Below are 27,745 nucleotides of genomic sequence, written 5' to 3' on the forward strand. Positions count from 1 at the left end.
TAATAGAAAGATTTGGTGACAATTTCAAGTATTTACAATGATAAGTTTTTGAGTTACAACCATATGAAAAATCAATTTGGTTGAAAACAGTTTTGCGTAAAAATTCCAGTTTTTCCGTCACTTTTTTTTGTTTTCCTCGATTTTTTTGAAAAGCGTTGGAAAATGTTTAACCTCTATAATACACGCAAGGGTATTCACTTTGCCATGGGAAACCACCTCCGAAGTTAAAATCAATACATTCATCACTTTGTTCAGAATCTAAAAAAATATGGCCAATGGGGATGCAAACCCCATGAACCCCCCACCCCTCGCGAGTATACCACTGCGGAGTACATAACATAGTTTCCTTAAATTATGATTTTTATTATACTATAACACATAATTACCTATTTGTCAAAACTATTATGAAAATGTATTTTTATATGTATTTTCCGAAATCAATAGTAATATAAGTTGGGCATAAATATTTTACATGTATGATAATAATATAATATATTGGTATACCTATTGAATAGATTTCATCATACAATTTATTATTTATTACATATTTTCGGTATTAGTATTACTATTTATTTACAAGTTTGGTAAATTAAATAGTTTTTTAAATGGTTGAATTTTACATCTTAACAAAATATACTATAATTAAATCTGTTTACCTGTATGTAAAAATTTCAAAAATATTCGCATTGCATTTTGGATTCAATGGCCGTTTAACCTCACCATTCTCATCTGTAGTAAACCTAAAATAATAAATAATAATAATCTAACAATCTGTAAGTATTAAATATTTTCTAAAACCAACCTGTTCATGATGTTAAGCGTTTTATGAATGTAATAACTTTAAGTGTCGTTTTTCTATAAAAAAAATATATATATATTAATTATACAAATTTATACATATTTGTTTAATGATAATACCTATATAACAGTATAACACCGGTTGATATTATTACTAAGAGTTCAAACAATGAAGAATTATTTCAACCAACGTGCGCTAATCTTTTGTCAGTCATGTTCATACGATTAAAATTATTTTGAAAACTGATATTATAGATTTTTTTTATTTTTATAATTGTACTAGTAGGTACCTATTTAAAAATTTAAAATTAAATAGAACATTGTTCCAACATAATACTAGTAGGTATATAATATGTACTATGTAAACTAACTAAATAACGCATAACATTGCATATTATATTAACAGAGTTAAATTTTCTCAGAATAAGCACATATTTTTATATAACTTATAGACTACAGTGGATAACATCATCACAACTATTTAATCTCGCATTTAATATTATATACTATTTAATATTTCTATGAATATCAATATTTACATTAATCGCGCAATACTATATAATGGCATATGTTACGATTGATTAGTCGTATTGTCGACAGTTTTAAATCAAATACCAACATACTAGTTATTAATATTATTTTATTTTAAACAGACAATAATATTCTGTTATAAAAGTCGATTTACCGTTTAATAATAAAACAAAAAGTTAGTAACATTAGTCAAATACGTAAAACGAGGGAAAATAAAAATAAATAATTGTATTCATTAAAAACAAAATTTAAAAATTTAAAAATTAATATATAACTATTATATACGATTGTATAAACACTATAAACTACCTTTATAGTATAAGTAATAATAAATAAATATATTTTAAATATGTATTTATAGACTGAATGTGCATTATAATGCACAATTTGTCTAATGAAAACAAAAAACAAATAAGTTACACTTTATTGGGTTTTGATTTTTTCAATACATTATACAATCATGTACAATATAAAATGTACTTATATCAAAACTACAATTTTTAAATTTCCCAATAGTTTTTAATTGAAAGTTAACAAATACAAATTAGCCTTCAATTAGCTATTTGGATGCAATTATCGGATATAATGTATATGAACATAATATGCTACTAACGTGGCCAGAAGAGGGGGAACTAGTGTGTACATTGACTGTTAAATATTAAATTATTATATTTATCACAATACACCAGAACCCATAAACTAAAATAATCATTAAAATATTAAATATATTTCATACAGCACATTTTATAATAAATTATATTATACATTGGAAAGAAGGGAAGCTACTTAGGCTACATCTCTCTCAGAAGCCAAATCATATTAAACAGTAGACATAAGATAAATTTTCACGGCAACAGCGACCCTTATATCAATATAAGTGTAGCCCAAATTAACCACTAAGTGCTGTGGCTATTTTTTTTTTTTTTTTTTTTTGATTTTTCGTTATGAACATATTTAAATTTGAGCATAGTTACTATCAATTCGTCCAAGGTATGGTTAAAAATTGTAATATAGTGCTATAATAAAGATGGTGCACACAAAAATAACCACTGACTAACTGTACTTCGATTTCGACCGCGTTGAGTCAGATTGTTTTTTACATATATTTTTTTTGTGCATTAGTTAATAAAATATTAAAATCTGTAATTGTCATTATAAAAGTTTTAAGCAGAATATTTACTTTTTATTTCATAACGTATTATCCGCTTTAAAATTTTCAGTGAAAATATTCTTGATTTGTACGATTTCGATGTATTTATGGTAATTGTTTCGGGGAACGATCATTTTCTAAAATAAAATTGATAAAAAACAGATTACGAACATATCGCAAAGGCACAAATTCGACTTTCTGGAATAGCTTTTTTAAAATTTTAAAAGTGCATCAAATACTTAGATTATTAAATTTTTTAAATAGGTGGTAAAAAAAATCTCGAAAATAATTAATACAATCAAAATGAAATTTTAAATACTCAATAATTTACAAATATTTTTTTTTATTGCATTATATTATATTTTATTCGTGTGTTAATTATTTTAGTTTAATTGCATTTTTTCAACTATACTTTTGATCAAAATATCTTTTGCATTAAATTTTAATATTAATTATTATTATAATTATTATATTATATTCACTTGTATTTACAAGTAATACAATATTAATTACGAGTAATTGAAAAATTGAAAAATAATAACCTTTACAAAGTACCTAAGGATGGATCCTATGTCTCCACATTCCTAAATTTATCCCTGGATATGTTTGGTAATAAGATTTATCCTCCGTCTGTCCACAGACGAACTTTTAATTTTTTTTTTTTTTTTGTTATCCGAATCTCGTTTTTCACGGTCGTGTTAGTGTTGTGGCGAACATCGGTTGCAGTGCAGGACCGTCAGACCGGCTGGTTTACCGAATTATCGGCCCGACATCTCGTCGGCCACCAACCCGTTTCAGCTGTCGTTGCACTCTTTTGCAAGTTCACTTTCACTAGCCCACCTTCGTTGTTGCCATCCAAGTGCACGACATCGCACAGAGTTGCAATCGTTCCATCACAACCAATCGGTCACGGTTGTCGCGCGCCCGCAACCCTATGTCCAACATTGCACTCGAGTGCCAGGAAACGACTGCGATAGTCTATGACTGCGAATTGAATACTGGTAATCTGAAGCCACAATAATTCAATTCTTGTAAACGCCACTGGTTCTCTTCCTCCACCCCTTTATCATCCATTTATCCTGTCGCAGTTGTTTTTAAGTAATTTTGTTATTGTTTTTAGATAATTTATACCCACTTGTTTACCTATTGTTATGAAAATTACTTCAAAATAAGTGTTTACTTTTTTATCTCTAGTTTTATCAACGATACCCATTTTTTTGTTGGTTTTTTTTTTTAATTATATACAGTTAAATACATAATTTTAATTAATAAACCACTTAACGAACTGGAGTGTTGATATACAATTATGATGATGTACACAACAATAAATTTTAGTATATTTGATTTGTTGTTTGAACTGTCTAATATTTTCATTTTATTTTCATGGCACCCTATTTCATTCGCCAAACATTAGTGTGACATTATTATAAATGTTTAACTATTATTTTATAAAACTATTATAACTATTATAATTATTTTTTATAACTATTCTTTTTATATATTTTAAAATAGTTCAGCTATTTATGTTTTCAGTATTATTTAATCCGGTATCCAACGGTAATTCACCTAGTATAATGTAATATATGTCGTAACAAATCTATAGCTCGTTTTTACTTCGTAATCAAATCAAAATTCAAAAGTGAAAATGTGAAAATTTAATTATCAATTATTATTCATTTTCTTGTATTTTGAGAACATCATGCTTTTAAAAAATAAAATAATTTTAAAATGTATTTCAAGTACATTTATTTAAAATACTGACCTCTCCTATATCACACTTTAGAACAAATATACTAATATGCGAGAAGGAGTCTGAAGGGTAACCTATCGTATGATATATGAAACAAAATCATACGAACCATACTTCCATACTACAATTGATCAAAATAATAAGTACACTTTAAAAATACATTAGCCAAGAAAATCTTTATTAACCTCACTGCATATGTCATTAAGAAAATAGAAGTAAATAATAATATTTAAGTAATATATTTATATATAATTGAAAATAATTATTGTTAGGAGTCTAAATTCCTAAAAGAAATAAAGGAAACACATTTAAATTACTCAAATTATTCATAGGTACGGGAAAAATAACAGAAAATAATAACATTTCCAATCCATCACTATTCGCAGTGAGATTGAGTTGGGTAAACTGACTATATAAATATTAAATGTATAAAAAACTGATACAATTTTATCATATCTAAGCCTTTCCACTCAAATCGCCATTATATACCTATAATTGGCTTATTGGTTGTTATGTATTATTATTTTTATCACACCATACATACAAACATACTACATAGGTACAAGTTATCTTTGATAACAATTTTATCATAGCTAGGCCTCGATAAGTATTTCTGAATTAGTTTATAACTAAATAGTTCGTCCAGAACTAAATAAGGACCTAGAAAATAATCTGGAAAAGTTGTAAGATACAACTCTAGAACCATTAAAAAAATAAAAATCATTCAAAAAAGAATTATTTATACCTATCACACATAATATCTATATAAAGAATTAAATATACTACCAATAAGAAAATTGTTTAATAAACCATCTGTAATTTTTATAATTAAAAATATCACCCAACACCTTGTATTGTACAATTATTATAACAATAGACAATTAGTATAAATACAACTGTACCATTAATGTATAGAAAACTAACTCAATCTATTTACTTATATATAGGACCAAAAATATATAATAAGTTAGCATTAAACATCAAAACAACCTAATCTATAAATATTTAAAAAAAATAAATAACTGTTTGGCTGTAAAATGGACAAAATATAAAACTTTAAATAGGTATGTAGTTGAACATCTTTAATCTAGTTGCTTACATAATGTATCTCATTAGTTACCTAGTATAAACATTGAATTACTTAAATATTGTATTAACATGAATTTCTATCGTCTATGTTAAGCTTTTTATTATAAATTGTAAACTTATAGGCCCCCCTCACACGAACCAGTTCAGTGAGAGGCAACGGGGCCCATTATCTTTTAGAAGAAATAAACAATAATAATAACAATTCCTTTTAGTTCCACTCTGTGCTAAATGCTAATATAGTATTTTAATTTATTTTATTCTACTAAATACTCTCGGTACACAATTGCCAATCAGTATAGGTTTAAGAGTAATTAATATTAGTATTTAAAACTTACCCGTTGTCAAATTCCCGGTCTACGACGTTTTGCCGATATTTTAATTAGTATTAATAGGTACGTATGTTATATTATACTTAAGAACTAGAAAATGTAGGTATTAAAAAAAAGAAAAATTTCGAGGTTCGTTGTTATGCATTTGTACGTTGTATAGAATGTAATGAAATCGCAAAGAAGCAGGAATCAAATAACACTCGTATCGGATCGCCATTCGACCACATTACAATAATGAAAAATAACAATACAAAAGTACACCAATAATCATCATTATTGGAGATCGAAGGAACGTGAAAAATACAGCTGAACGACTATCATATATGTATGAATTGGCTGTACATTCGAATGAAACGGTCGTAAAGGACCCAAGAATCCACAGACGTCACAAAGAAACAGGCGTACGGACGGGTTTGTGAGTCGCGACTGACCGAGTGGCCCTGCCACAGCTGTCGAGCGCATGGTTCTGCATAATGTAACCATTGGAGAGGGAAAAACGAACGCGATAATTTCAATGATATAGTTATAATAGTGATGGATACTATCGAATTATACGATGGTCGAACACATTCAAATTTCAAACTAGTCGATAACGATAGTATTTCATTAATTTGAACCATTCAAATAGTTTTATACTAAAAATAAATAATAATAAATATACCATCTATTCAAATAATTTTACAAATTAAAAATTATACGGTCACGTATTATTAGCAGTGGTTGGCTATAGGATGTGCCCGGGTCTTCCCTACAGGGATTCATCAATCAGCCCCCTAGGCTCTACTTAAGATTTAAATATATTTAAATAAGATTTATGATTAAATAAATCTATTTAAGTTGAATGGTTTCTGAAAATAATAAAAACAGTCATAAAAAAATTATGACATGTGGATATTACAAAATTACTGTATAATATTATACCAACATCTTAAATTTTTTGAAAATTGTTTGACTGTTTCAGATCAATAATGATCTAAATACCAAAGATTATATTATAGTATTATTATTATCCTTATAGATTATTTTTTATAATAATTCATATAATCTGTGGTATAAGTAAAAAAACATTCAATAGCTTAATATGTTAAGTGCTAACCACGGACTAACAGTAGTGAGAATTAAATATTTATACAGTTGAACACTATTCTACATTCGGTAGTGCATGATCACTGACAACTGAGTGACCTTTACCGTTGTGGGGGGGCGGAGACGCTTTACTCCGGCCGGTTTCTCAAATAGGCATAATAATACTCACGACTCATTATTTGAAGCAATTATAGGTTATTTCTGCTCTTTTGATTCAGTAAAACAAAGCTAGAGTGCGCGACGTCATTGGTTTTTTTAGATTTTTTTTGTTTACTGTTTCAAAGGAAAAATATTTATTGAAAATAATAATGTGTTCATTGATAACAAACTAACATAATGCAGCTCATGTTGTAAGTTTTCGATTTTATACCAACTTTGCGTTTGCGTACCTACGCTCAAAACTTCATTAAAATATATGAAATCTGAAACATCAACAAGTAAATTATCTAATTTATTCAGGGTCTAAGTCGGAATTGTTGTTTCAGACATACCTAAATATTATATTTATTTTATACAATTTTAAAACTTAAAGTATGTTTAAAACAGTAGGTACCTATAAAATGTAGGTGAATTCTTTAAAAATCAAAAGATCAATGATATAAATTATCAAATTGTAATGAAATACAGTGATTTTTTTTTAATATTTGTAAATATCAATTAGTAAATAGTTTTATTAAGAATATATTATGTATATAATATTACTGTGGTATCGGAAACCAACCCCAAAGTTTAATATTGAACAATTATTTCGACAAATTATGCTGTACACAGACATAAAAAAGAGACACACACCATAGTAAATTCAATATACAATATACATTCATAACTATTAACTTCGTTCGGAATCTAAAAATACATAAAAATACAAGAAATCTATCAATTCTGCGAAGTTTTTTTACATATTGATTCCACCGACTATTGACTCCGACAAACGATTATTTAAATAAAAAATATATTAGATTAACTTAATACCTATATAAAACTGCTATCGCCTATCAAACTTCTATTTTAAAAATAAATCAACATAATATAACAATAAATTAGTCTAACACTCTAACAATTTTAATAGTAAAAATATTTTGTAAAATACCTAATCACTAAGTACCTATTTCAGCAATTTGAATTATATTATTTTACTATTTTAACAAACTTTACATTGTGTTTAATACCTTTCTTTACCATAATATATGTATAATTGTATTACATTTTTCGTTGTAGACGATAATTTTTGAATTGTTTTTATTTAAAAATATATATTATAGTAAACTGTGTATGCCTATACTGTTAATTAAAAAAAAAATACTTAATAATACGATTCATAGAAATTATAATTATAAGGCACACAATATGAACAAATTCCAAAAGCAACTATTTGTAGTTTTACCACAGAATCTATTATGTGATTATACTTACAGATTTTATATATAAGGCTTCTTCAGGCCACATATGTCTAAGAATTGGGTTTTTTAAAGAGTAAAGCAGTCTTTTAAAATCTTGAAATAATATATTATCTTTATTTTTTCCAAAAAACCATAAATATTATACACTAGTACACTACATCACCAGCGTAATGTCTTGAAATATTATTAATAATAATTATAATAGGTACATTTTTTTATATTTATTAAAATTATGTACTACTTACAAAATTTTAAATTGAGTCTTATGTTTCAAATCTTTATCTTATGTATTCACCTGTCTAATAGAATAGTCTTTATGGTTTTATATATTATCTATGGATAGTGTACAAGTTCGGAGTTGCATATTTACATTACGATTTACGGACGCTTAAAATTTAAATGCTTTGTTTAATTTAAACTTAGAAAACCTGAACTCAATATTTATTTTATCCAGGAAAAACAGTGTTGCCGTTTTCAGGACTATAAAATAAGTTTTAGTGGCAGAAAAAAAAAGCTTGAAATTGCTAAATTAATAAAATATATTGGTATTACCATGAAGACTAGAATTTTTCTTTTTAGATATTGTGATAACAACACGATTTAAATAATAATAATAATCGTGATTACAATAATACATGAACCACGATTTAAGATATATCTCATTTTTTAAGGTACATCTTAAATCGTGACATGGACTAAGATTGTAACAATTAAATTCCCTTGGACCATCTAGTTTAACATACAGTACGACTTAAACATCACTAAATTTATATTTATATTTAATTTCCCTTGTAAATCGAATTGATTCAATAATTAGTCAATAATATTATAAAAAAATTATTTAAAAATGTATTTAATTATACGTATTGTATTTATAATTTACACTAGTTAATAAAATAATATTGTTCTTCTTGATATGGAATTAAAAATATGATGGTTTCATAGGTAAGTACCTACCTATAAAAATTTAAGAGGTGGGAAAGTGAGTACCGCTCTGCTGTACATTATACATCTAGTATCTAGTACATCACTATTATGCGTCTATTAAATTTGAATTCAAGTATGTAGATTGAAACGGTCTTTCAGCCTATATCACAAACTAAGTATTCCATGATCTATTCGTTTTTTTTTTATATATACCTATTCATATATATAAATAGGAAGGAAATTAAGTCGTACAACTTAATCTAAATCATAAACATACACGTTTGAAATTCGGTAAATTCGAGTAGTGTGTTTAGTGAAAAACAGTTTTTAACATTTATTTAAAAATATATATTTACAAGTCATTATACATTATACATTAGTACAAAATAGTATACAACTAGGTATTTGGTACGTTTATACAGTAATAAAATAATAACTAAGTATAAAAACAATATATATTCGTTTTAAATTGAATATGACTTATTACTAACACGTCATAATTATAATAATATATTTTTATTAATATATAAGTAATAACATTAAACGTAATATTAACATATAGTATAATAGTATAGTACAATAGTACATTGGAAAACAATGTTTTTTTGATGGATCTATTTGTTAAATTAAATATTTTAAATGACAAAACCATGTGATGGAAATATCGAACTCACGAACTTTGCTAGTTAGAGCACTTATTTTTGTATCGCTCTATAGGTAGTCAATAAAAAAAATTCCCATATTTTGTACTTCGAAGTATTAATAACAATAATAACATCTTAACAACTCTTGCTTGTATTATACTTTTTAACTTAGTGCAATCATAGGTTCGTATAATTCCTTTTCACCCGCATGCATTTTCCTTTTAGCTTTAATTGTTTTATCATTTTCGTTCTCTAAATGTTTGTTTAATTTTCTCTTCTTTTTTGACTTAATCTTTTCTTCGCTGGACGGTACATCCTCCACTGGGGCATATACCATATGGTATTGTGAGAACGATGACTTGGTCGGAGCTGTGATATCTGCAAAGTCTCGGAACCCTGCGAAAAAGTCTTCTGGATCACGGAATGCTGATGGTCTAGGATTTCCAGAAAATCTATAAAATATAATTATGTAATAATAACAGTTACAAAAATGGTGTAATATTGAACTTAATAGATTTTTACAAAAGTACGTGCACAGTTGTATAAATATTTTAAAAATGATTCCGACTTTAGTATAATATTATATAATATATAATACTTATAACATCGAGTATATGGATTAGATTTGGACTGTATTCCAAAATATATTTAAAATAAAAAAATATTTTTTGTTCAATTATTTTAATGAGTTTTTGATTTAAAATGTAAAATACGATAAATATAATATGCGTTACAACATTTTTAAATGAAAATTTATATTTAATTGATAAAAGTTATATTAATTATTTTTAGGTACCTACTTAATGATATGTGGGTCGATACTAAAATATTTTATGCACAAGATTTGATTATTACCTATTATATGTATCTACAGGAGTCGCCAACCAGTCGATCGACTGGTCAATCTTTTTATGAATATAGGTCTGTCGTTATAAAATTAATTTTAACATTGTCGGTCGAACGCGTAATAAATTAGGTATTACGAAGAAAATAATTGTTTTTCTTTTCTCAAAGACCTATAAATTCTCCTGTATGTCGGTCACCGCAGGGATTTAAAAAAATCAACTTTAGCTCACTCGTTTGAAAATGTTGGCGACTCCTGACCTATATTATACACTGCTGCTATCACTATACAAATAGGTAATTATTATATAATAATAATACTCGACTTTTTTTGAGGGGGTAAAGAAGAAAAACTACAGTCGACGACACGGGCACGTTATCATTATCATATAATATACCTATTAATGGCATTTATTCGGTGCCCCTGAACGTACCGGTGCGGTCGTCCGTGGCTGTTGCCATCGTACAGGTACGGGTCGGAAGCGGACGCCGTCTCGCCGGCCGCGTAATAAGTGCCGCCGGGTATGACGCCAAAGTTGCCGGAACCCAGCATGGCGTTCTCCTGGTTGGACGCCGCGGCCGTCTGCAGGAACGGCGACAGCTCGGGCAGATAGTCGGCCTCCTGGTACAGCCTCGGTGGACGGGAGTGGTGGCCGAGTTGGCTGAACAGCGGCCCGAACGCCGGCAAGAAGTGTTGGCCGTCCGCGGACGAGTCCCTCCGGTCCTGCGTGCGGTAACCGTACGCCTATTTTAAATATCACACATCATGTACAGTCAATCTGTGTTATTAATTAGTATAACGACAAAAGGTATGTAGGTATATAATATGATATTGATATAAAATATCGTATTTACAGAGAAGTCGGATCGCTTCGAACATAAAATATTTTCACACTGTATATAATACGATTTCCCCGAGTCGATTTTTGAAAAGAAAGATAATAAATGTTTTTTTTGTTTTTCTGTATTATTGTTATTAAATATACAGTACAGGAATTCCCCCCCCCCCCCGCCCAGGGCCTAGTTTTGCATTATTTCTGATCATATTATGTGTGTTTTTTCTAAGGGTTTCGACGTAAAAGATTTTAAAATTTATAATTATTATTATTATTATTATTATATTGTATATATTTATATGAAAGAATAAAATATGTGCGAGTACTAATAATAGGTAATCTATACCTGCAATACGATTTGTGTACACACAATAAATAAAAATTTAATAAATTGGCAATGTCAATTGACTAAATTATATTTTAGTTTGTTTTTTTTTTTAATACAATTTAAAAATATACTCACAGCAGTATTTTCTGGACTTACTCTCTTCAAGCGTGCATTTCTATGTGATTCTGTAATTATATATTATATGATATTAGTATAGGTACGTGTATAAGTGATAATTATTGTTCATTACAACTACATTGTTTAAACAATATAAACATTAAACACATATTACAAATTAAATAGTAAAATAGTTATAAATTATTTTTACATTTTATACAAAAAATGTTAATTTATGTTTTCAAATAATTAGTGTACCTAATAACCTACGTAGGTATATTCTTATTATTTCGCATAAATCCATAAAGAAGTACCTAGTTGTTTATAGATGCGTATCTTAGCATCTATACAAATTATATACAAAAAAAAAAATAAGTACTACCTACTTAATTTATGGTAACTATCTCAGCTTTAGAATTTTTAAGTAGTAATATACTAATATTGTAAGAATTCACAATATACGCTCAAATGAAAAGAGTGAATATCGTTGTCGTCTTTAATTGATTGCTAGTTGCTATACCCATGGTTAGAGTATAATAAATAATAAGTCCAATAACGTATTATATTCTATGTAAGCTGCAATGTCAGACTACTCAAGCTATTATTTTTGAAAACTCTGTTGCACCACCTCATTGCGTTGTATTTGCTAAATTGGTGAAGCAAAAAATACGATCGCAATCAATGAGTTTATATTTAACTAAACTACTATTGATATATATAATTAATAGTATTTCAATGATCAAATAGATAGGTACATAAAATATGTGTTGTGTACGTAGTACGTACACTTATCTATCTATATTATGTAATGGACGAATTTTTAGGTGCGCAACTTTTGAAAACTTATCTTTTTTTCAATAAGACAAAACTCGTATATTTCAAAAAAATCTACTGGACTTAACTCATATATAACTTGAAAAACACCCCGATAGCAACACAATTCCACGTTTAAGACACAACTTGTTTAAAGCGATAAAATTAATATAGTTTACAATGAAACTTAAGATTACAGTATAGTCATACTTTTGGAAAATCCTACAGAGATTTTTTTAACAATGCACTGCTTTAATTTGCTTCTTGGCAGGCCTCACAAATCCTATAAGGACGGGTCGGTTCTGCTTTCTGCGCCTAACTGTCCTAGCCTACCTATAATATGTTAATAATTTAATATATAACATCACATTCAAAGAATAGAATAATATTTTAATATTATAGTTTGACTCTATGCAGAGCGTACGTGACATTTTAATCGTATAATTAGGTATGAAATTATTATAATTTATATTTAAAAGAATCGATTTAGATCATCTACTGCAGACGGTTATTTATAATAGTAATAATGATTGTTGCGAATTACGATCGCATAGACCTGTATAATTTTAAGTCTATTATTACGATATAATATATTGTGCAATATACATAATACTGTGCGAATATACAGCGGTGCAGCGGTCGGTGAAATTATATTCAGACTCCGCGGCAATACAATGTGTCGACCGAAGTCATCAAGTCGTGAAAGGTCACTGTAAATCGGCGTAGGTTGGGCGAACATGACGAATACGAACATAATATATAAGTATAGGATTCGCGCGTGCGGTATATACGAGACGACGTGTATCAACAATCCGCAGTTCCTTAGCTGCAGTGGTGGCCTGGAAGCGGTAAGTATACTATATATATCTATACATTGAAACAGAAGCGGAACATCGACTTTCACTCTCGTATATAGAGATTTATACGTCATTATAAGAATAATATTATAATATCATATTATAATTACGGTGTGTCGATATAATAATAATTTATCACGATTGCCGATTGAGCACCGATTAATACCTGCAAGGTCATCGCGCTGTTATACTTTATCGCATTTATCATTGTGGGTAGGTATACTTGCGCTTCATACCGAATTTTCGACTAATATACGTCATAATATTATATAGGTAATGTATATGACAATATTAAGCATAAAAAACAAACCAAAACGAATGAGATCTATCCACAAAATATTGTCGTGCGAAAAAAAACCACCGGATGTACGCGAATAATAATCTACACGGCCATATACCCTAACAATTTTGTCATCATCAACGGAGCTGAACACAATAAGATTTCAACGATGACGGCAATTCGCATCACTGATATTGAGAATAGGTATAAGCTACTATAATGTGACTGTATTCAGTGTAATAGTGTATATAATTATATACATTTATATAGTATGATGACAACATTGTCTTTGTTGCCGAAATTTAAGTCCTTCATATTATATTTTAATATGATAGCAATAAAATCAAACAAAAATGTTTAGGTTTCTAAAGATATGAAAGTTTGAATACCTTATACATCCCGGTAATGTCTGTCCGTCTACTATTTATAGTTAGTTACCAATGCATATATAATTACGATTGTTGATACTTATTGTTCATGGTTACTGTAATACTGTACATAAATCATAAATTAAATTAAATAGTTTATTGCATTGTATTAAAATACGTTCTAAACGCTTCTCGCAGAATTTTCTCAATTATCAAATTCAATGCATTTTTCTATAGGGTCAAAAATGATTAAATTTAAATTTTGTACAATTTTACTGTATTTCTTATCCGCGGTTATTGTTGAAGTATGCTATTATATAATTGTATAATAATATATATATAGAAAATATTTTATTAATTTTACTAAACTTAATACGAGTGTTCAATTTTCATAAATAATATACAATATTTTATGTTCTTCTTTATGTTTTTTATCATATATCATATATCATATTTTTATCAATATATTATATATTGTTATATACTGCACATACCTACATGAGAAAATGCATTAAATGTCACACTTAATTGAAAAACGAGTATTAGATGAAAATATATTGTTTGATTTAAAAAACGAAAACAGTATATTATAATATTTGAAGAATGTGAATAGCCTCCTCAGAGTTATGCACTACAATTATAATATTAGTATGTTTGGAATTAAGTTGAAATCTAAAAAAAAAAAAAAACGGTTACTGAGTACTGACTACTGCAGCAGTACCCACCTGTTACGAAGCATATTATATACAATATATAACTATAATACAGGTATATTATTATTTTCTGGTGCACTAAATAAATGTTAATTATATAGACGATGTAATTTTACTCTAACACCTATAGATACAAACATACACAACACAAGTAGGTACCTATGTGTATTGTGTATTTTACTATTTAGGTACTTTGTACATAATATTATATATATAACGTATGAGTATATAATAATATTGTATGCATTATACCCGTTACACATATACCGGTTGACCTAGACAGTAGACTCACGTGTGAATAATATAATAATAATATATATTAGGTATATGTTCCTAATTTTTATGTCAAACGGAACGTTCTCGTACCGCGCGGTGTGTGGCTTATTACCTATGTATATATAATATTATATACGTATTATCGTGCATTGTTGTTATCCAAACACAATATGATTTTTTATCACATTACAAACTGCAATATAACAATATATATAAATATAGTACTATACCTATACCTGTGGCGACGGTGACTTTCGTTGAGCAACTGTCGCAGGTTTGATCCGGTCAATATAATAATATAATGTATAACAATGCAACTGTTATCGGTTGTGTCGCAACGCCGAATCGAACGGCGCGCCGTAGCTGTATATACGGCCCCGAACGTTTAAAAAAACGTACACAAACGTTTTGAAACGTATACAAGCGGTTTCGTTTACGACAAGCATTCCCATATAAAATTACTGTATTTTATAATACATAACCGAGTGATTCACCAACCATGCTAACCCTCATTTTTGTATTTTACTTATAAACTATTATATGCCAACATTTATTCAAAGTGTGATTTTTGTAATTTCAAAATACACCTACTCATACAACGACCATACTTTTAAACGTTAAGATGTTTTATACCATTCAAACGGCGATACAAACTTCTAATTTTCAAATTAAATGTATATATTATTAAGCGAACGATTCTTATGAAACCGTTGATGTTGTCGATGACATGAATTAAAAGTAGATATTATTAAGTTATTAAACTCTATGTAAAAAGCCTAATGGTAATACTGCAGGTAATAGAACATAATTATAGGTTTAATACATTTGGGAATACGATATGATTTTAAAATTATAATTAATAGTATTATTAAATCTATATTAATTTATTATACGGACACTTCGCAGGATAAAAGTATCGATAGTTCACAATTTATAATTATACAAATCAATTAAATTATATAATTTTGAATTAAAACATAATGCAATCTAAGATAATTTTATCACAAGATTCGATGTATAATAAAAGGATTATTTCGAAAATCGAAGTTATTAACTTTTCAACATAGATATGATCTATAAAATATATCTTTATTATATAGAACTAAATTTTGATGTATAATTTCGAGTGTTTAAAGTCTGATGGAAGGTAAGAATAATAAGGTAACAGAGACTGGATAAATGACAAGACTTTCCACTTAATTGTTTTTTAATAATTCCGGATATTCAACCATTCCGTTTATAAGCTTATATTATTATATAAATCTTACATCAGTCCTTATGCTGCAATTTGCTAATGGTTCGATTCAATACATACAATAACCGCTTCAACGTCGTCAACGAGTTTGCATACTTATTTGTTTTATAAGCTATCGTTTTGAGGAATCTTTTCTACGTTATGGAAAGTATATAATTTTTAAACAGTTAATATCTGAGAAATCCCATCAGTTATACGTTTAATAAATCCAAAGGTTCTAAGTGCTTTAACATATCACTATAACAAAAAAAAATGTGATTTGTAAAACCGTTCAAGTATATTTAAGTAACTAATAAAATTATTGTTACATCTATTTTATATCTCATACAACACCGTTACTAAGAATTATCATCTTTAATACATTAAATTTTATGATTTAGAAATTATTCGTTAAAGTTTTGATTTTGTTGCATAAACACTAGGAAAAAAACATATGTTTCATGATTAGTAGTAAAAAAATTGCGATTCTCATTTAAAAAAGAAGGTTTATATTGCTACAGGACACTAATATTAAACATATTTTGGATTGTACCGCATTATTGTGTATGCATATATGACATATATTACTATACTAATCGCATAATAAAAGTACCTTAAAATACAAAATAAACTACCTATTAGGCAAAAATTTTAAACGCGTTGTCGACACACCACATGCGATATACTGCAACATTATAGTTATTTGTAAATATGTCACCTACACATTGTATTTTTTGAATTACGTGTACATACTGCCACAGTAGGAATTTGCTACACTAATGTTTATAGCTTGACAAATCGGTAAAATGATTTTTTTTCTTTCAGCCTATCGGTTTTTATTCACAACAATAACACAATAAGTTTTTTGAGTGTGTTACTACAATACGTAGGTACCTAAACAATACTCATGTACATTATTCCTACCTACTATATTATACTATTTATTAATTTAAACAATTATACATTGTTATGGTAATATTCAGTATAACATAATATCATAACGTGCTACCTATTTTTCTGTCAAAATTATTAATTGTACTCGCAAGAATTACAATTTGTTATACCTACGTTGTCGCCACTCAAATAGTTTCCGAACTATTATTATTTATTAGAATGCACGTATCGTGATAAATATTCATGATGAAAATAACATTGAAGTTTGGAAACATGTATAATACGACGGGGAATTTTAACGGCTTATAGTTTTCTGACGCTAATTTTGTTGGATATTAAAAACCTTCGTTTCGTGTAAATTTAAATTTGTATAGCCACTTAAAATCTCAATATACCTATCTAAACTTCAATGGCAATGCAGCACGGAATATTGTTTTCAAAGTTTCAACCGAGGCCTAACAAGAAATTATTATATCTATTCTCACGGTTACCCAGTGACCCTGCCCGTCTGCCTTTGTCTACATGACTGCAGCAGATCATGATGGTATACAACATACGGCGGTAACGATAATATATTAATATTATAATGCACAATTATTACAAAAGTGTTTGCGATCACGATGAATACGATGTTATGATTAATTTGTTTGAATTACACGCACACAATGAAATGGTTTTAATATTGTTTTGATTTTCGTATAGTATTTACATAAATTGACCTAACGTTTCTGCTGTAGAGCAAGTGCAATCGTATTATTATTATACATCGATTACATAATTGTCTACAAAAACGATGGTTACTCGGACTTGTTAAAAAAAAGAATGGAAGTGTTAACAAAGTGTGACAATTGGCCCAATAACCTAGGCTATGGAATGAAATTGTGTCGACCAATGTTTAATATCCATGACATTTTGCTCCGTTGAGTACATAGTCGTGTTAAATACGTCTATACATATACATAACCACTATATACACCGACCACCGCTATTTAGCAACTATTGCAAATCAAACAAAAAAATCTTTTAGATTAAATTGCATAATAATAAAACGGCGCGAAGAAGTTACACAGACTGTATGTAAATAATGCATCTATAGAGTAATCCAGTTAATTAGACAAAAGTCGAATTATCTGGTTTTTTAATCGGTAAAAATAACCTTAAAATAATATATATATTATACACATATTATGTAGTGGGGAGTTTTTATATTTCAACAAAATAATATTAAGTAGTGAAATTTTCAAATATTATTTTATTTATAAGTATAAGTAGCTATCTAATCAATATTCAATGTCGTTTGGTTCGTGTAGAAATTAAAGCATAACAAAAATTATATAAGTAATATATAATATTATATACAAACGGATTTATAGAATATAAGCACTTTATCATTATAGTAGATATTACGATCAAATTCTTTAATTTTAAATTTAAATATAGGCACCTAAAATCTTTATAAATATATTGTAATTACTATATCTGTTTCAAAAATAAAAGTTTTTAACGATAATTAACTCTACTCAAATTCACAGATGAAATTGTTGTCCAAATAACATTATACTTTCAATTGATAAAGACAAATAATTCTACTTTATGTACATAAAATGAATCCATAGAAGTTTTATGTCACACAATTATAAAGATTTTTCTTTCTAAAGAAGTTAAACAAAAAAATTTTATATTATGATCAATACAAATATACTTTGAGTCGACGAAGGACATCATAATATTGTTGGAATATTTTCGAAAGAATGAAGATGTCTTGTGATATTTAAAAATAATATAAATAGCACAAGGTAAATCTATTCATAAAAGACTGCCTTAAAAAGTAATCAAATAGGTATCTGCAGTAATACTTTCAAATAAAATTAAGCGCTTTTAAGTTAAAACAATATTATTTCTTGCTGTACTACAAACAGCAAAAAATAGGTATTGCTATAGTTTGTGCGTAAAGGATCTCTTACTAATTTATGTATTAAATGTAATAGTCCAAAATTATTTTTGTGGATAATTTTACATGAAGATTAATCATTTAAAAATATTAGTAATTACAACGATGGACGACTTTTTTTTATTTTTTCAGATAATAGAAATTATGCACTTACACTAAACTTGTTCGGATATTCCACTAATTATTCTCTTTATTCTGATTAATTATAATAATAGATAGATAATACTTACATAGGTTACACACTTATAATATACCAGTCGTTTCAACGGTTATAATAATATATTATTACCTATGTTATAAACGACATAGGATTTGTTATTGTATTTTCTAATTTCTTTTCGTGTTTAACCCTATAATAAAGTTTGAAATGTGCCGTCTTTTCACGACTCCACCCAAACAGACCTTTGACCGTGGAGATGTTTTGAACGGAAGAATCGTAACCTTGATTAACATACTTTCACTACTCCGAATATCGAGTTTATAGATGTTATACCCTGCAGTAGACTATCTCAAAATTCTAAAACTTTCTCTTCTAACACGTTTGGTATTTGTTATTACATTTTTTTTTCACTTAGAAACAAACAGTTCGACAAGTTACATGAGTACAGGTCAAAGCAGATGTGCCCAACTTTCACCGTCAACTGCAGCTAACTGGTTACTTGCGTAATGCACCTATAGTACCGGAAATCGCACCAAATCCCTGAGTTGTTCAGGCGCATTTAATAACAATGGGTCGTTGCCAAGTTCAATTTCTTACTATATTGTTTCATCATTTCATAAAATCAAAATGTCGAATTAGTTATGCAGTTCGTGACTATATCCTATTATAATACCAATTACCAATCATTAGAATACATTTTTTTTTACTATTATGGTGGTAAAAACTTGATCGATAACATTGTCGCTTGTTCATCGATCTCTGCGCGTATCAATAATAAATTTGATAAATAGAAAGTTTAAAAAGAAAAAGTCAACTCGTTCAATCATTTCCTGCAGTCTCGAGTGAATACCAATATTTAAAATGTCTTAATATAAACAAACACGTAGGTATAAGTCTATATATAAACACTTTTAAACACGTAATAGCAATATGCACGATAAGATTATAAATGTGATTTACTTCATGATAATATAATACAAAATGAAATATTATAGTATTATGCGTGTATAGTGTATACGATAAAAAAGTTTATTATTTGAATACACTTTACTTGAATAATCGCTTCGGATATTGTTCTGCAAAATTTAACACCTGATACGTTTCATTTCTTCTTAATTTATTAAACGTAATATTAAAATGTCAAAACTTTAAAACTGAGTATTTATGTTGACTGATGATACAAATAAATTGTATAACGTAAAAGATAAAACTTTTTGATTTTACCAAATTGTATATGTTTATATGAATTTAAAATAAAAAATATATTAAATTATTGAATTTTAAAATCTTAATTAAATTACAATAATTTATATGTAATAATTCAATAATTGTATAGTATATCATAAACATCATATGATGCAATGATTATTGTATTAAACTGTACCTATCAATTAATAAAAATCTAAAATACCAAACATACCATACGTCCGTCCCAATACATTTTTAATATTTAGAAATAAGTCTTACAATACAATTTGTTGAAACTTAAACTATAATACTTTTATCGCAATTTTTAATGTTTTATGTAGTTTGAATTTTGTGTTTTCACTGTGTGCAACTTTATGTATAAGTTTAAATACATTAATTTTAATAAGTGTTTACTTTATAGTTTATATACCATGTTGGTTTAAGTATTAATTAAATACAGTTCTAATTATAATATTGTGCATACTACATCATATTATATACTACCTGAACGGCTAAACATTACAATAATAAATATGTATGGGCTACATGTAGATTTACTTTTTAGAAATAATCAGTCATAATATAAATCATAAATGCATAACTATCGATTTTTAAATAAAACAATAATAAATAACATGTTATCATAATATTATGGTTATACTTAAAAATATATTATAAGACAATCTATTCCAAACCGTTTGCTGCATAATTTATTCTAAATCAAATTTAAAAAACATGCATTTCATCGTATTCCGATAAATTATTGATCAGCAGTATAAAAAGTATAAGTCTATAATTTTTAAGATGAGATATTATAAATTCAAATATTAAATATATTTTGTAATTAAAATATACAAAGTACTTAATTAATACTATAATATATGTCTATACTTAATTTTTTACTTTGTCAAAATATACATTCATACAACATAATACCGACAGATATATATAAATTTAAAATATGCTTGGAATAAAATTATACCTGTTATTATCCTGGAGGCCGACACTGATGAACTTATTATAACAGAACACACAAAAACAGAAAATAGATTCCGACAAATCATTTTGAACATTTTAAATATATTTTGTTTTAATAATAACCGTTAGAGTAAGAAAACATCACATGCTCAGTGGCCGGTATGTATAACAAATAGTAAGTATAAAAACACTATACAGCGATCACGTTGACGGTTCGTTTTTTACTGCGACTGATCGAGTAACCGGCTCGCAGGTACCTATTACCTACACCACCAGAATCGGTCTCCTGCAGTTATTAATATATTATTATGTATAGGTACCTCAACTACACTCTATACAGTCTACACATCGCAGTTAAGGTTACGCACCTATAACCCTTAAAATATAAATTCAACAAGGTTCAATTAATAGTTATATTAAGTTCTTGAATTTACTTACTTGTAATGAGTATTATAGATATTAAGATATCTATAACTCACATAATATACATTTTTATATTTATTACGTTATAATATTATTTAATTATCACCAGTTACCACATTATTATTTACTATAAAAATCTAAGAGGGTTGTATTAATTTTATTTTAACAGCCGTCGCGGTCGTATGAATATATACATAGCATACTAATTTTTTTAACAATTTAATCAAATGACTCATCATATACGTTAATGTTCAGGTAAAATTAATTAAAGATATCCATACATATTTTTGATAAAAAATACGAATTCATAACTTTATAAAATTGAAAATTCTATTTCTAATAATTTTATAAATATATAATATAGTACATTCACATACTACAAAAGATACTTTAATATAAACTATCACACTAATAGTTAAGTACTAAGCGGTTTCTAATGAAATTTTCCTTATTATTTCATATATTAATTTGAAAATCGTTTTAATATACTTATTACTTATAAATTATAATATTGCATATATTATATAACTGTACACCATAATGGTCCATAGAAGATTAAACACAAAATAATCATCTATAGTCTAAACAATACGTAAGTATAAACAAGGTCTGCAACTTTTGGAACGAGGATTTAGATTTAGCCATGCCGTGGGGCCCAAAGCCCGCACAAAATATTGGAATTCATTCCAAAAAGTAATTTTCTTTGCTACAATTGGATATATAGATCATTTTTTTTAAATTTAATGTCTACATTATGTTGAAATTATGTTCCATATATTTCGTAAAACTAGAATACCTGCATGATTAAGTTATAAATAAAAATACAAGTATTTTATGCTAACAATTAATTAAATATCAAAAATAATTGTCCAGATTACAAATACAGAGTAATATAATATATAATATTATTTCTATTGCCATTTTCAGTATTTCTTTCATTATTTATTATAATTTTATACATTGACCAATTTAACCTAATGGCACATGTATTATAATTATTGATGATATTTTAGAATACGAAATTTTAAACACTAAAAAAAATTTGATTAGTTCTTAATACACTGAGTATTTATTATTTTACATATACTTGATTTGTAAATATCTAAAGAATGAGGTAAATAAAAATATTAAAAACAATATTTCGTCCTATATGTTGTACCTATAAATAGTGATTACATAAGATAGTATAAATATCTAGGTAAAAGAATTCATTAAATTAAAAATAAAATTGGTAATTCACTTGTCCATTTTGCAAACCAGCTAGCATTTTCATCCACAGCCCGTTCACTAGTGAGTGCTGGTCGTCAAATAAGTAATAACTAAATATTTTGCATATTATACAATAAGCAATTGCCGATTAGTTAGTACATTTAAACATAATAGGCAAAAACGATAAAACCCGTACTACACGCATAATATACCTACCTATGGCGACTTTCAAGCGACATTTTCTAAAAATAAATAAAGATCATTAAAAAACTTCTGATAATGATCTCAACGGTCAGTTGTAAAAATATTATATAATGAATAATCATGTATAATATAATAGTATTTTATAAAATGTAATGTAAACCATTACGATAATTATTAATTTTGCACTTTTTTCGCATGAATACGTTATTTGTTTTATTACATTTACAATATAAGAATGAATGAAAAATGTATCCATTTATACGTGGCCCATTAGCCTGTAAGATCAGGACCCAGTTGGTCCTGGTCGTAATTCCGCCTATACCAAAAAAATACAAACTAAACACTGCAGGCGCCGTTTTGAAAAAAGTGGTAACCTAATAAATACATAATCAATAATCATAAAAAGTATTGTTGATATTTGGTACTATGTGTAACATTAAATGTTTATTTAACGTATAACTACAACAGTTTAAAATAAAAAATATTATTATTATATTATTATTTAAATAATTTAAAATAATTATAATAGACAAAAAAGTATCTAAAACGAAGCATCAAGGCACATAACTGCTACTCCGTGTACCACCAATGCCTTTATATATATATTAATATATTATACATAACTGCAGTTAAATAGACGGATTATTAGCTTTTCGAAATATTTTTGATGTATACATATTTTTAACTAAAAGTTTCCGGCTTTAGAGTTGAGCATATCACCCAAAGCTATGCAAACAGTTTTGTCAAATTTATTCTTAAGGGTACTAGAAAATTCATTTTCTAAAACTTGGATTACTTCAAGCTCTTCTTTTTTGGACAAGTAGAAACTTGCAGGGTCAATCGTAACTTTGGTGTTTTTAACAGTGGTACTTGCGGTGCAATCATCGCGGTTGAACATATTGCTAACTGGAGCTACATTGATATTTTCGATTTCAAAAGTAGCGTAATCCGTGTACTCGTTGGTGCCATTGGTGAGCTTCACTCGGAAGGTTCCACTCAAATTATGCATCACCAACTCGGTTGATGACATCAATTTTTTGTTAGCCATGTCAACAGTCATGTTTCTTACTCTTTGTAGGGTTTGGTTCAAACCATTAGTGAAGACGTCACCGACTTCGAGTTGTAAATTCGAAGGCGTACTGGCAGTAAATCCTTTGAAGTGAGGGTCTGATACGTTCTTGAACATAATGTAAGGTCTAACTGCTTGTCTAACTGCGATAGAAATGTTAGGCTGCATTGATTTCACTACATCATCAGCGACATGTTGGAAAACAACTTCTTCCAAGAAGTATCTATTAAAAAATAATGAAATAATAGAATATTGACTATAAAAAAGGGAATAAGGTATTAAATGTTGATATTTAAAACTTATAAGTTATAACGTACATTATTTTTTAATTAATAAAGAATAATTCTATTTGGGAACACTAAATAAAAATCGTTATCAGTTCTTAGTACCTATCTATATAATAAATACGGATAGGTATATTATTAAAGGACATAATATCTTGATTTGTCAATAATTGACAGAATAATAATTATTTAATATAATTTTAATTTTAGTAATCCTAAAACTCTAATTTTGTAATGGAACATAAGTTACAAAAAATAATTTTCTTTATTCTATTATAAAATAATCTACTTAATAAAATATTACTAGGTATATGTAATCCTGCAACTTACTTTAAGTTGTGCGAATCGTCAATATTTGTCACAGTTGGAATTTTTCCTGAAAATGAAGCTTTAACACTTGTATATGAAATGCTTGAACTTGGCACTGAAGATGGATATTTCATGGTGTTTTCAGTAAGTGTCGTAGTTGCCTGGTATTTTAAATTTTCCAATTTAATGTGATAGTTTCCTTGATCAAAGAATGTAGGATTTAAATAATGATAGTTTCCTCTAATATCGGCTTCTTTCCATTCGACAATGGTCTCGATCTATGTAAACGAGATTAAAATTATTAAATGATTAATAATTATATAATGAAAATTTGTAATGATTCGAACAATTAATATGTACTTATATAGTGAGCCGGGCATAGCCCATTCCGGCTCCCGTGTTATAAAAAGGTCAATTTGCAAACATAAATTCATTTTCATTTCATACAATATACAGATTTAAAACTGTCTCAAAAGAGACGTGGTTAAAAATATTTTTTGGTGTAAACTAAGTAAAATATAAAAATTATATAGAAAAGTCTTATTAAAATAATATTAAATTTTATCGTTAAAAAAAATGAAAAAATACTTGTATAAGTAGAAATATAAAAAAAATCATAAATTGGTTAATTTTGTTTGGTAGGGTAGGCATAATTTTTTATATAATTTATACGTGTTATTTCACTTGATGAAAATTTGTCAATGATGTTCCTAACAAACTCCTTTTTTTTTTTTTTTTTTATATTGGTGTATCGACATGACTTTGAGCTTTAATTTAATTTTTAATTTTTTTCTACCGGAGCCGTTTGAAAATAAAACAATAGATGGGAGCCGTTTGGAATTCGCCGAGCGTTCCAAAATGCACAATAAGAAAAATTAAATGAATATTAGTGAATGATGCGAACGACTATACGTCTATACAGATACACGTACTTGATCAGGTGCCCATTTAATGATAATAACGTTTTGATAATAATCTCTTAATCCACTCAATACGTTATTGTCGAATATCAAATCAATGTCGGTTCCGTATGTCTGTGAATCCGGTACGCGACATTCATTTTTGAAATATCCAATCGGAAATTCGGGATCATAAACATGACCACTGTATTCAGAAACTACTTTAATTTGATTTTGGTACGCATTGAAAACAGCTTTTTCAATTTCTTCGTTACTTTTGTCACGCATATTTCTTGGCAACATCTCGGGTATCGTGTCATTGTCATATCTCCAATTAACCGAATCGGATGTTTCATCTAAAGGTGAAATTATTAAATAAGTAGATGGAGACTACATTTTATTTTAAACATTATTTAAAACAAAAAAAAAAAAAATACATGGAAAACATAATATAATTTTATTATAATATCATAATAATAATAATATAATAATATTTAAAATATTCAAAATAATTTTGTTTATTTTTACCAATTCATGTGTATTACCTGCGACAGAGTAAGAAATGCTGCAAATAGCCAAAATCAAAACCAATGACGACTTCATCTTGATCGCACTAGTAGGTTAAGAGTGTTAGTTGTATAACAACAGTTCTATGTTTTATATAGAACCCAATTATACAACCTAATTATTATAGTACGCCAATAAACCCGTTTATTATTAATTAACGGTTTATTATATTCATTATTAGGATTATTATCATTTAAAAGTTAGATTAGATAAAATTGTTTTTTATTTTTTTAGCATTATGGCCATGTAGGCTTTTTGCTTCCAATATTAAATTTTTCCACTCCTCTCTACAATACGCATGTCTCCAATCCAATACGGTCTCAGCATATCTTTTTTAATTACATCTAACCACCGTTGCAAAATATAAGATAACAATATATTAGATGGAAATTTAAATGCATAAATATATATATTTTTTTTTTTTATATAATAATATATACAATCTGAACAACTGTTGCACAATAAGCATATGTGATAAGGGCTTAAATAACATGAATACTTGATAAGAAGCCACCCACTAGTGGCACTTGATAGGGCGAGTTGTTCGATTATCTAATTATAAATATAATAAATAATAATTCAGAATTACATCTTACAACATATTTATAAATAGTTTATTATCATAAGCCTTAAATTTACGTAATCAAATCAATTCAGTGAAAAAAAAAACTATGAACAAATTACAACTGTTCTATTTGAATCCCCCTTAACATAATATTTTATTTTTCGTATATTCGTACATATATTATTTAAGTAGATCAGAGATCGTTGTTAATCTATGATCCCCAAAACAATTCTATGTATTATTTGCATAAAATAATGTGTAATCTATTTATTACAAAAACAATATATAATCTATAGCGATAGCTTTATTTTATTTCAACTTTTATCGTTATATTTAGTGTTGTAATTCGTAAAGTCAGAATTTCGTAAATACGATTGTATTTAGTCTTTAATTATAAGTGTATAACATTATGCAGTTAGCAGTGCCGAATCTAGGGGAAGGGGCAAGTAGCTATCCTTTCCCCAGGCGCTGTTGGTATAAGGGCGCTCCTAAAGTGTTGACAACCCGCACACTAATACTATGTAAGGGCGCTAAATTTTTATTATCCCCGGGCGTCAAATGTCCTAGATCAGGCACTGGCAGTTAGTGATCTCTAGTAAGTACAAAATTGTATCTTGTTATTCAAACGTAGACAACTCTCAGTAACTTTCAAAATATTTGGAAAAACAAAATAAAA

General features: G+C 27.5%; 3 protein-coding genes across 20 annotated transcripts in view; all 3 read right to left on the reverse strand.

Annotated features, from left to right (window-relative positions):
* LOC114132355 (ATP-binding cassette sub-family C member 4-like) overlaps positions 1-6,148 on the reverse strand; it is a 38,482-nt gene extending 32,334 nt beyond the window's left edge. For 3 of the 17 annotated variants that reach the window (XM_050202939.1, XM_050202937.1, XM_050202938.1), the window contains exons 1-3: positions 5,654-6,117; positions 803-855; positions 657-740 (exon numbers count right to left, since the gene is read on the reverse strand). In XM_050202939.1, coding sequence (XP_050058896.1) covers positions 657-740; positions 803-810 — 92 coding nt within the window. In that variant the 5' untranslated portion in view covers positions 811-855; positions 5,654-6,117. Of the gene's footprint in view, positions 1-656; positions 741-802; positions 856-2,509; positions 2,617-5,653 lie in introns of those variants that run through there. The other 14 variants (XM_050202945.1, XM_050202942.1, XM_050202947.1 and 11 more) reach the window with 13 other exon arrangements.
* Positions 6,149-9,393: 3,245 nt separating this feature from the next.
* LOC114132387 (uncharacterized) lies at positions 9,394-21,788 on the reverse strand. 2 transcript variants are annotated; one of them, XM_027997837.2, is made up of 4 exons: positions 21,545-21,788; positions 11,847-11,896; positions 10,946-11,292; positions 9,394-10,156 (listed from the first exon to the last, which is right to left on the reverse strand). In XM_027997837.2, the coding sequence occupies exons 1-4, from the start codon at positions 21,633-21,635 to the stop codon at positions 9,868-9,870; spliced, it is 777 nt and encodes a 258-aa protein (XP_027853638.1). In that variant the 5' UTR covers positions 21,636-21,788; the 3' UTR covers positions 9,394-9,867. The 2 variants fall into 2 exon arrangements, with proteins under 2 accessions (XP_027853638.1, XP_027853639.1); XM_027997838.2 differs by having other exon boundaries at positions 10,982-11,292; positions 21,545-21,787.
* A 1,981-nt stretch (positions 21,789-23,769) lies between these two features.
* LOC114132385 (uncharacterized) lies at positions 23,770-26,648 on the reverse strand. Its single transcript, XM_050203150.1, has 4 exons — positions 26,483-26,648; positions 25,971-26,293; positions 25,060-25,316; positions 23,770-24,668 (listed from the first exon to the last, which is right to left on the reverse strand). Exons 1-4 carry the CDS (start codon positions 26,538-26,540, stop codon positions 24,062-24,064), a joined length of 1,245 nt encoding a protein of 414 aa, XP_050059107.1. The 5' UTR covers positions 26,541-26,648; the 3' UTR covers positions 23,770-24,061.
* Between the last annotated feature and the right edge of the window lie 1,097 nt (positions 26,649-27,745).

This window comes from Aphis gossypii, chromosome 3, assembly GCF_020184175.1.
Source record: "Aphis gossypii isolate Hap1 chromosome 3, ASM2018417v2, whole genome shotgun sequence".
NCBI lineage: Eukaryota > Metazoa > Arthropoda > Insecta > Hemiptera > Aphididae > Aphis > Aphis gossypii.